Source organism: Dermacentor andersoni, chromosome 5 (genome assembly GCF_023375885.2).
Source record: "Dermacentor andersoni chromosome 5, qqDerAnde1_hic_scaffold, whole genome shotgun sequence".
NCBI lineage: Eukaryota > Metazoa > Arthropoda > Arachnida > Ixodida > Ixodidae > Dermacentor > Dermacentor andersoni.
The window spans coordinates 194,920,075-194,931,514 of record NC_092818.1 but is presented as its reverse complement, the minus strand read 5'-3'; the positions used below and the strand labels follow the sequence as shown (position 1 = coordinate 194,931,514).

General features: G+C 47.6%; 2 protein-coding genes across 3 annotated transcripts in view; both read right to left on the bottom strand.

The window, feature by feature from the left end:
* Nucleotides 1-4,163: 4,163 nt before the first annotated feature.
* On the bottom strand, nt 4,164-8,336 carry LOC126531816 (uncharacterized). 2 transcript variants are annotated; one of them, XM_050179548.3, is made up of 4 exons: nt 7,557-8,336; nt 5,172-5,305; nt 4,757-4,895; nt 4,164-4,344 (listed from the first exon to the last, which is right to left on the bottom strand). In XM_050179548.3, the coding sequence occupies exons 1-4, from the start codon at nt 7,579-7,581 to the stop codon at nt 4,271-4,273; spliced, it is 372 nt and encodes a 123-aa protein (XP_050035505.2). In that variant the 5' UTR covers nt 7,582-8,336; the 3' UTR covers nt 4,164-4,270. The 2 variants fall into 2 exon arrangements, with proteins under 2 accessions (XP_050035505.2, XP_050035504.2); XM_050179547.3 differs by having other exon boundaries at nt 4,164-4,347; nt 7,557-8,327.
* Nucleotides 8,337-8,733: 397 nt separating this feature from the next.
* LOC126531802 (nephrin-like) overlaps nt 8,734-11,440 on the bottom strand; it is a 74,893-nt gene continuing 72,186 nt past the window's right edge. The window contains exon 20 of the mRNA XM_050179530.2: nt 8,734-10,906. Coding sequence (XP_050035487.1) covers nt 10,676-10,906 — 231 coding nt within the window. The 3' untranslated portion in view covers nt 8,734-10,675. The remainder of the gene's footprint in view (nt 10,907-11,440) is intronic.

Genomic DNA, 11,440 nt, shown 5'->3' with positions numbered 1-11,440 from the left:
CAGGGCGTCCCACGTAACTTGTGCCAAACATTAAAAATATGCAAATGTCACGTGGCTGGACAGAACCAATGTAATGTTGTTCGCCGTCACTTGGAGATACTCAGATTATTTTTCAGATTTATAATATAAAACTAATAAGATAACTAGTTTTAATAATCAACTTCTCAAATATTATATTTCGATGAAAAGTGTCAATTAGAAGATTGTAGAGCAACGTGGAAAACTTCCGATACAGCTTTTTGTTGCTCAATACGTGTTACATAATAGTGTTTTTCCGAGTGTGAAAGCAGCCCACAAGTGCACGCAATATTGCCGCGCGACTGGCCGCTCGAGGCACTTTGCGCGTATTCGCGGGCTTCTTTCACACTCGGAAAACCACTTACGTAACACGGATTCAGCAACAGAAAGCTGTATCGGAAATTTTTAACGTTGCTCTACCGTTTTTTCAATAGCACTTTTCACCTAATTATAATATTTGAAAAGTTGCTTAAAGAATTAAGACTGATTTATCTAATTAGGCGGAGTGGAAAAAATTGCGATAGTAAATTGCGATTGCGATAGTAAATTAGTATACAACTATATGAAGTAAGGATAGTAGCTTTATCGGCCGTATAAACTTGGAAACATTCGTTTACTAACTAAATTAACAACCATGGTGTCCGCGCGCACAGGCAAACATGAATACATCACACTCGATGACCACGGACACTCGCTGTCAAAACGCTGGCGTGAGGAAGCGCGGCGGCTGCAGCGAGCGAAGTGACCTTCGTGCTGTTTATCGCTTCAACCGAAACTGAGTGGTGAGAACACACGCACAAAGGTATGAGCCGTCTGCCGCACAAAGGTATGAGCCGTCTGCAGATCGCTTTCAAGATAGGGAGGCCGCGCTGCCCATCCCTACCCCGCTGCCTCCCCACTTTGTTCCCTTGCCCGCACGAAATTGAGTCGCTATCGTCGGTTCCCCTAGCGCACGGACACAAATACACAGTTGTTGCCGGAGAACGCCGCCCCCTCCCTCCCTCTCTCCCTCCCTCCCTTCCCGCCATTTCACGCGACGGAAGAAGGCGCGTTTCTTCTCAGTTTTCCCCCTTGCGCACGCCAGATTGGGCCGCGATCGTCGACTCCACTGGCGCGCTTTCATTCGCACATACAGCACTCTGCGTGGCGACGGTCATCGCCCTTGGACTTTATACGGAACACCACGGCGACGGCAAGAATGTGCCCGGAGTGTCCATAGAAATGCTATCGCAACAATAAGTGGGCTTCTTCTCATACATTTTGTTATTGTGGAGAAGACAGCTTTGGAGGCTGTGATACATGCGCGCACACGCACGAACACACACACACGCGCACACACACACGCGCGCGCGCACGCGCACACGCACACGCACACGCACACGCACACGCACAAACACACACACACACACACACACACACACACACACACACACACACACACACACACACACACACACACACACACACACACACACACACACACACACACACACACACACACACACACACACACACACACACACACACACACACACACACACACACACACACACACACACACACACACACACACACACACACACACACACACACACACACACACACACACACACACACACACACACACACACACACACACACACACACACACACACACACACACACACACACACACACACACACACACACACACACACACACACACACACACACACACACACACACACACACACACACACACACACACACACACACACACACACACACACACACACACACACACACACACACACACACACACACACACACTTTGAGGATGATGACAAAGTAACCCTTTTTGATACTACTGGCAAATCGATCCCACATGACAAATGCTGTTCTGACCGGTGGCAGCAACGACGCCCGGGGCGCTGGAATGCCCCTGCCTTAATGTCAGTGGGTCAAATACTAACGCTTCTAAAGCTCTTTGCAGCAGCGCAGTCCAAAACGAAAGCGAAAGAAGTTCTCTTAGCTATCGTCAACCCCGAAAACTTAAGAACATTGATGCCACCCACAAGAGCCTGCCACGTGCATTGATGCGTTGTTCAGCGGGAGGCCCGAAGAGACAAGCTTGCTTTCGGATGCAGAGTGCTCTGCTTTAGAAACCTGTGCTTCTTGAGCAACATTATTTCGCCTTCGCTGTACGACAGTCGACGGCACCATAGGCAATATCATTATGCTATGTGTGCAGAAAGGTTTCTGCAGCCTCGAAATCCCGAGCGAAGATGCTCAAACTTCATCGTTTTTAGTCGCTTTTAGCCAACAGCGTAGATTCGCCGCATATAAGGCAGAGCAGAGGCGCACAACACTGCAGTACCAGCAAAGTTTATTTGTAGGAGCTGTCAGTAGCAACCCCTCATCGAGGCACTTCATTGAAAGCGAAACTGGGCAAGAACCATTAGGGACACCTGCACCATACGTATAGCACTTGTTATGAAACTATACTTTTCATAATGTTGACCTTTCCAAACCTTCTATGATAGAATAGGACAGGATAGAAATAACTATTTTAAAATGCCGGGAACCGACGGTTTAACGCGTCGTGCCGTTGGCCACGCGTCGATCTAAGGTCGACCCCGGGCCTGCTGGATGGCCCATAGTTGAGCGTCCTTATCAATAGACTGCACTGCACTTTGAAGTTCGGGCGGGTATGTCCCGGAGGTAGCTTCGGTCGGGAATCTGGCACAGTCCCACATGTTATGCCATTGGTCCACCGGACCCACTGCACAAACACCGCACGCACCACTCGGTTAGAGTTTTGGGTGAAGCACGTGTTGTACTGCCGGGGCGAGGAGTGACCCGGTCGGTATGTGCCTTAGGATGACGGCCTCCTCCCGACTGAGCATCGGGTGGGGAGGCGGCATTGTTCGTTGAGCTAAGCGGTAACGCTTGGTAACTTCGCCATAACTGGTCACTCGGTCCTTGGTTTCGAACCACCACACGGAACGGTCACTCTCGAGGGGCGCGGAGGGTAAGCGCTCGCGTCGCCGAATGGGCCGTCTCGTTGTGGTCCGGTGAGAATGCACACTCGCCGGCGTGCGCCGGGAACCACTTGATACGCATGGTGCTGCCGCGGTCTGGAGCTTGCCGATGACGGCGGCCGCCGGCGCGCATACTTGCGCCATGAAGTTTTACCAAAATGTGGAAACAAGTTTCTGGTACACATCAGCAATGCTTATTACATACCATGTGTGCCACGTAACTAGTGCCAAAATAATATATATATATATATATATATATATATATATATTATATATATTCTGCAAGAGCCGCTTGGCTGGACAGAACCAAGGTAACGTTGTTTATCGTCACCTTGAACAAGTCAGACAATTTTTTGTAGTTTGCCTAACTACATAATTCGTTATTCTCAATTTAACTTCTTCCTTATTACATTCAGGGAAATATTGTAAATGAGACTATTGTAGACTACAATGAAAAGTTTCTTATCCAGCTTCTGTTGCTCAATACATGCTACAATACGTACTACATCAGTCAAATTTTGCTGTAAATAGTATATTTGAGCAGTAATATTCTTTATTCTGTTTCATTTCTTTTTCGTCGGTTGTCTTTTAACGGAATGTCATAGTATAGCTGGCGCGTCACGCTAGCGAATGTAAGGGCACCTACATGTTAGCTGTCGTGTGTCTAGAGAAGCAGACATGTTTTTGCGATGTCATAAGCTGTATTTTTGGAGTCAGGGCGAGGCGCATTGCCCACTGTGAGGCGATTCGGACGACAAGAGGTAATTAAGCTGCCTCCTCACTGAGTAGGCTTCTCACCGCAGCTGCTTTCGTCTCAGGAGATGCACCGCCGTTCTTCGAGACATGCGAGATTACCGACTTCACCGACACATTACATAAAAGTGATGGGATGATGTCGCTGGTTAGTTTAAGTGTCTATAGGGTGTAAAAATGGCAGTATGAATGACGGAGAAACTGGCGCTTGCAGCCAAATATCACGTGCCTGAGGTGCCATATCTTACACGTAGTGGCTGAAACCCATACAGATTTGCGTGAATGGGAGCCCGAGGCACACGCGAGTTTTCCTGCGAAACTGCTAGCTCATATGAGCTCAGCTTCTGCGCATACGTGGCATTTCACATTGCATGAAGTTTTCACTACCTCCAACAGAGGCGTCTGTGTGTTTTATTAATTTTAAACAATAATCGCTTCTTCGCCACGATGAAGAGGAACCGCTTCTTCAGAGGTCATCATTACACATTGTCGACGTCTTGCAAGGTCCGTAGCAGCGCAGCTCCCTGAACTCGGCACTGGCTTCCATGGCAACCTGCTGCGAAGCATGCAAATTTCCAAGCGGCCAGGCAATCGGTCAGGGCGGCAAGCAGACAAGCGCATTTGAGATCGATCGATCGATCGATCAATCAATCAATCAATCAATCAATCAATCAATCAATCAATCAATCAATCAATCAATCAATCAATCAATCAATCAATCAATCAATCAATCAATCAATCAATCAATCAATCAACGTTTCGTAAAGCATGACACTAACGAGTTGGAGTTGCTCGCAAAAGTTGTTCGTCACAAGTTTATCATTGATGTTTGCGCACGCTCACACGCACAGGTGCGTTAAAAAGCAGGCACACGCCAGTACAAATACACGCGCGGGACAGCTGCGTTCAAAGTCCAGCTTTCTCACATGCGCTATATTTATGGCACTTAGGGCCACGTTATGTACCATTGATCGGTCTTTGCCAGGCTCTGTACTGCACGCCATCCGCTCCCAGTAGATATCCCAGGTCGGCCATTGCCACCGACTGATGCGACGGGTCTGCCCTCAGGAGGCCGAGAACGCGGCTCAACCTCTGTTCTTCCAACTGCGAATCGCATGTCGGAGATGTCAACGCCGGACGTAGGACATGCTCGTACAGACGTGTTAGCAGTAGAAGTATAGCGTTAGCGGCAGAAAAATATGGCGATCTATTTGGTCGGTAACAGCAGGCTATTTGTTATAAATAAAAATAAGAAATATATTTAGTTCCCAACTGGCACATCGCGCGTGTCTTCAACGCCCCTTTTAAGACCTTACTATTTAAAATTTCTTACGTTGTAAACCAAGCGGCCAACGCCGCGTCATAATGAACGTCACTCACCGGAGGGTAGTCAAAAGCCCTTCTGCCCATACGAGGTATAGTGTTGGTTGTCTTCGAAAAGAACTGTCCCTGTGTCATTCCTAGAAGGGCTAGGCAGCAGCAAAGCTTCATGGGAACGTCTAGACGCAGCCAGCCTGGAGGAACAACGTGATTTCTGGGAAGCTGTACCCGGGCACACGAGAGCCACCATGAAAATGTCTACAAGTGAGAACACGTGACGGAATAAAAGCCTTGGGTACTGAGGCGCTGGGTTCGGCCTCTGCATGCACGCGCGTGCACTGTCGTGAGTGCAACAGAAATGCTGCAGCCAGCGTGATTGCTGTTCCGTCTGTAGACGTGTCAGTTTCAGTTTACGCTATAGCAAATCCACAAACATTTCTTTTTCGTGGAGGGCTGTCTCAAGGAAAAAAAAAAAACGTAGAAAAGAAACATTTACATGTGAACGCAATCTTACGTCATGTGGGAGGTCATTCCAGTCTCCTAGCATGTTCGTGGAGTTCCTGCATGAATTCACAAATGTGCTGACTGGAATGACCTGCTCACTGACACCGCGCTCGATTTCGATCCACATCGTTTCAAGAACGCCATCGAGTCGACCCTGAAATTAAGAAATCCCACATCCCTCTTTTAGGAGGCCTCGTGTACAGTTTCTACTTTGGGTCGTCCTCCTCCATAATACTGCGACTGTGTATATTTAATGATCACCAATAAAACTGAGTTGAATTGAAAGCCTCATAACTGGGGCCTCTGCGATGTAAATGAAAAACTTGCCCGAGACTTACGTAGGGCGCCAATTTCACCTGAATACGGCAACTTCTTTCAGACCCAAACATTGCCTCATTCCCTGAGGCATTGCCGATTCTCCCTATCGCGATAAGGAGTCGCAACTCGCCGTGGCGCGTGACTCTCACTTCCTCCGTTCAGGTTGGGCGCCGCTGCTCGTTGTGCGCAATTTTCGCACTTACAATACACTTACTTTATTTGTCGCAAGGTACGTGAGATACGAGACGTCCTTATGCACAAAGAACAATAACATCGACGTATTTTTAGGCGTTTGAATAGTGTTTATGTCTGTGAGAGAAATAGAAAGAGAAGCTTTTACATAAGCTGCAAGGCACAGATAATTAACCTGGCGGGAGGTGACACACGCGCTTTATTTGGTGAAAAACGAGCACCCGGTGTGGATGGGCGGTGACATGGCGTCCCTTCGTTTTCTGGTGTTCAAATCTACACACAGTTGCTGTCTTGACTGGCAGTGGCAGTATTGCTTTCTTGGACACCTGAAATGTGAAAAGGTGCCTCTCGTGTGAGTCGTACCGTTGTCACGAGTGCCCGTGGCGTTGTTTGACACCGCAAATGCGACGAGGAAGCCTTATTAAGCAAACGTCACCGGAGTAGAAACGGTGACAAGACAGCGAGAGCTGCTTACAGACAATTTGGTGTTTTTAGAGAGAAACGAGTCTAAATGAAAGTGTTTACATGGGTACAGTGCTTCGCACGTCCATGCGTCTCTCGTGTGTGTGCGTGAGTGATAGTAAGGAAGAACTCAAACAAGGTGCACCGACCTTTTTGAACCCCCCCCCCCCCCCCCCCCCCTTCTATTCGGTGACGACTGGTTGTGCCACGAGGACATTGCCTATCTGGATGCGATAAGAGCATCTAACACCTCGTGACGCACAGCGTGCGGTAGATACGTTGCGTTTGCAAGCTTATGACGACTGCGGCACATCTAGGTGTGGGACAAGTTGGGTGTGGGGTGGTAGCGATCAAACACGGGGTAGACTACTGAAAAGGATACTGGACGAAAAGAAAAAAAAAAGGCTAAACCTATTTAGACTGATGAAGTATCTCAAAACATCGTTTTTAATAATTTTGTGGCAAGATGCTGATTACTAAAACAGAAAATGAAGGCTAAATTTGCATTTTTTTAAAATTTTGCGTCGAAACCACCGTGCCGGTACACGAGCGTGACGTCACGAAGTTTGAAGTATTTATTGTGTTAAGGCTGTCGGGGGGGCGTTAACAGTTCTCTCAACCTGCCGAGTTCAGTATCTGGCCATTTCAGATACAACTTAATCAATTTTTGCTGATGAACAACTAGTGACACGGCGAACTGTTGCGGGAATTTAAGGCGGCGCCGCCACTGTAGCCTTTTCCTTGTTGCGCCTTTTTTGTCTTACTCAGCCACCCCAAACATTGAGAATGTCTTCTTTATTACAGTAGAAGGGTAATTTACTACTACAGAAGAAATTATTTCTTTTTCTCTTGAGTGCCCCCTTACATAGCTCAAATCGTAGTGGGTGTTAGCGAACTCCAGAACTATAGTGGTACGAAAGTTTACTTGCAGCGTACACCTCTCCCTAGAACATGAAGAGCTCACCTCACCTCTAAGGGCACGTCCGTTGTCCATTGCAGCCCTGCGGAGCAGAGTATAGCTGGACTCTGCGTTGGAGCACCCGCGCGCGACGCTTTTATATGCAGGCAGAGAGCAGGCGCCTTGGTCGGTTTACTTCCTCGCGAAGTCAGCGGGCGAAACCCAATTATCACTTGGCAAGCGGGCGCCCGCGACATTAATCGAGATCAGCAGGCGCTGCTGGCAAGTCGCTTCCTCCCTTTTTTTTTTTGTCTTTCTTTTGTTGCTTACCTTCCGTCATACTGCTACCGATTTGGTACCTTGCTAATGCGTCTCCATATACTCGTATGTATACATACTTGGCGCTTTTCACAGACACTTAGGTTGAGATACGTGCACGGACCACACAACGCTCCCGAGTGCCTCTATGTTGCGCTGTCGGCGTCCCAGCACGTGACAGGACGTCACTACCTTCGATGCTCGCGTTCTTTCTTTCTTTTTTTTTTTGTGTTGCGGCGTTCCTATTTTAACCAAGGTGTCAGAGAGTAACCTTGTTTGGTCCATTGCACCGAGCTTCCATGAGCTCCAAACACAATGTCACCTTCCTCGCAAAGGCCGTTCGCATGTAATACCTGCATTCAGTGAAATTCAAGGAGACAGCCAGTGTGAGCGCCGAATGGAACCCGGATTTTTAAAGCATGACAGGCACCGCAAAACCTTGAAATGTCTCGTTTTAGTTGAATTTACGTTTTGATCAATCAGTTTTTTTGCTACGAGACTAGCGGGCGCTTTATATATATATATAGATATATATATATATATATATGCGCCAAGCTTTCTCTTTAAGAAAGGAAGCTATCGCAGGTGTAGTTTTTTTTATATATAGCAGCGATGGATGTCAAAAATAACTTCAGCCATATTTCTTGTCTTTTGTCGCAAGTATAATCATCACCTTTCTGTATTGATATCAAACTTGAAGCGATGCTTCACACATTGAAATGAGTGCTTGTAATGCAAGGCTGCTTCTCGTGGAGTCTTCATAGTCTCTGGGAAAAGCCCCGTTTCTGATACAAACATGGCTATATAATCTTCTGCTAACAGACAGTCTTGTTTAAAAGCTTGTGGTTGCAGCCGTAGAGTGTGCCACAATATGCGACAATCAAACACGCGAGAAGAAAGAAAGAAAACGAAAAAATGCGGACGCAGTAGTGAGAACTTCTATGCACAAAAATAAGCTTGTGCAACCATTTTATTATGTACAAAGTCGTCCAGTTAACAATATGGTTTCTTAGCTGCATACAGATATTTTTTCTTTCCTTTTTACACCAAGTAGGATGTATGGTATAGTGTACCAGAACATTTATGTTGCATTTACTTTCCTCGCACCATAGTGCAAACACCTTTTTGCTTCAATGAAGACAAAAAGAAACGATCTGCGGCATGTTGAATCAGGAGTTTTTTTTTTTTCAGAGATTTCCGCAACACATCGCGCAAGGGCACAACCGAACACTCAGTTGGAGCCACGAGAATAAATACTGGCACTTAGCGAGTGCTTCTCCGCATAAACACCGACTATCACAATCACGTCGGAGGCACAACAGGCGAGTACTTAGCGATGTTTTGTTCAAGGAATACGCCATTTATATCAAACAAACGCTTTAAAGGCAGGTAAGAAAGTGGGACAAAGCTGTGCTTGATTGTTGAACGTTCTTTTCCTAGCGAGCTTACAGCATCTGCCACGCTGTGCAACTTGATCATGCCTCCCAAGAATCACTAGGTTTCTTCGCAACTATGGCAATGCTGGAAAGATGGTTTGGCGGTGTTTGGCGGAAAAATTGGGGCGGCCTGCTTCTTTGCAACAGAGGAAATGTAGTGGATGAGTGAAATGCGCGAGTGGCTTGCTTAGGAACATGGCTAAGGCGTCATGTTTGCCGTGTTGGAATGACTGACCAAGTGTTTTGATAGAATTTGGCTTTATCGTTTCCCGACTACATACTTTGCGCTGTTCTGAGCGCACGGAGACACCCTCAGTTTCCTATTTTTGATAGGCTGCGCGGCTTGTAGCTTCGTTCTGCGGACCACATTGATCAGCGCTCCTCTCCGTAGCGCCGTTATATAGCGTGCTGAGAGCCTTGCTGAAATGATCTAAACTAGTCGCGATTCTCAGAGCACCGCCGGCGAGTGGCACCATGAAAATAATTCATTCAGCTGTGTTCACTGCCACCAAAGCCACGTCAGCATCGTCGCCACTCATCAGTTATTCGACACTGTTGGAAAGGCTGAATGGCGAGCTGGTGACGGAGGATGAGGTAATTCGGCTGCTGCGCTTGTCGGCCTATCTCTCGTTCAGCGATTGTTGTAAGTTTGCAGACAGCCGCCTATGCAAGAGGAAAAAAGTACAAGGTGACAAAGTGATAAAGCGCTCTGAAAAAATAATGATAAATAAGGTCGCCTCCAGCACTTCGCAGCATTTGCTTATTATGTGTAGGTAGCGTCCATATCAACGCCATAACTGCACCGCAGTCAACATTTTCTGCCCTCGTTGGCCCTCTTTGGAGCATTCCTGTCGTTATTCTTAAGAACAGACGGAATACAAAGGTCTACGCACGAGCGCTAAAAATCATGGAGTGGGGAAGGGGCATATGCCCACCAGTGTGCAACCCACGCTAAGAGCGATGAGGCAGCCCTTAACGCACTCGCTCACGCTCGGGTTATTTAGAAAGCGACTGTAATGACGTAGGACATCAAAAGCCAGCGTCGTTTCATTAAGGTTTTGTCCGTAATTTGACCAGCCTCATGACGTTCGCTTCTTGGCCCGAGGTTGCGGAAATTATGCCCGCGGTAGTGCCTAGTTCAAGGTGTCTGAAAGATCACAGGGACCGTAGAGTACACGGCATCAGGACAACAGGTACCTGAATCACATTGTCTGCGCGGCAAAGTATGAACGCGAGGAATTCTACATGCGTATAAAGACTGTTCAATCATTCTCAAAAACACGCCGGGAAAAATACGATGTTCCGCCCGCTTGTTCCCCGTCACAATAATAGAGCGAATCCGAAGGGAGTCTCTCGCAGTACGGCGTGGCTGCAGCATTCTGCGAGTGTCTTGTTCCGTGAGCAAAGCTTGCACATTGCTCGACGCGGCAGAGCGGTCACACCATGTGGCTGCCCAGCTTTCCGAGAACGCAGCTCACCGCCGCAGCCTGCGGATGGCTGGGCGTTGTGCGCACAATGGAGTCCTGCGCGACCTGCGGTGCGTGACTTGAGCTTCGGGGCAGCAGTGATTCGCTGGGGTCGAACACTTCGTGCGGCGCAGCTGGCGCATAGATGGCGTCCGTGCAGCACTGTTCGATCTCAGGTTTTTCTTCACTAGGAGGTATTTCCTGCGAAATGACCAGGGCATACGGTCCATGAAGGGTCGTATGCACACATGTTCAAACAGGCTCATACCGATCTAACGCGTCAATGTAAGCACTGTGACGTCTCGTGGTCCCACGAAAGAGCGTTTACTGGCCTCTGCTATAGCGCTCACCACTCAGAATACTGACCGGTATGATATTCACGGCGGTGGTAGCCACTTCCAGACGGCGCTGATCCCGAGACGCCGATATAACGAGCAATGACAGCGGCATTAGCTTTGAACAGCCGCTAAATGAGAGGAATAAATACTTGTTCGATGTGGTCTATTACAGTTCATTAACAAATTATATCCAGGCAGCACGACGACATACTTTTTTTGGGGAAAATTAAATAAAAAGAAAGAGACGACAACGTCAAACTTGCGATCGTTACACAATGCCTATATATATGCGCTCCATGCACAGACAAAACGAAACAACATTCACATAATCTGTGGACTACGTTTACGGCACTGTTAGAATTGCTTGAGAAGCTGCTGGAATCACGATGACTTGATG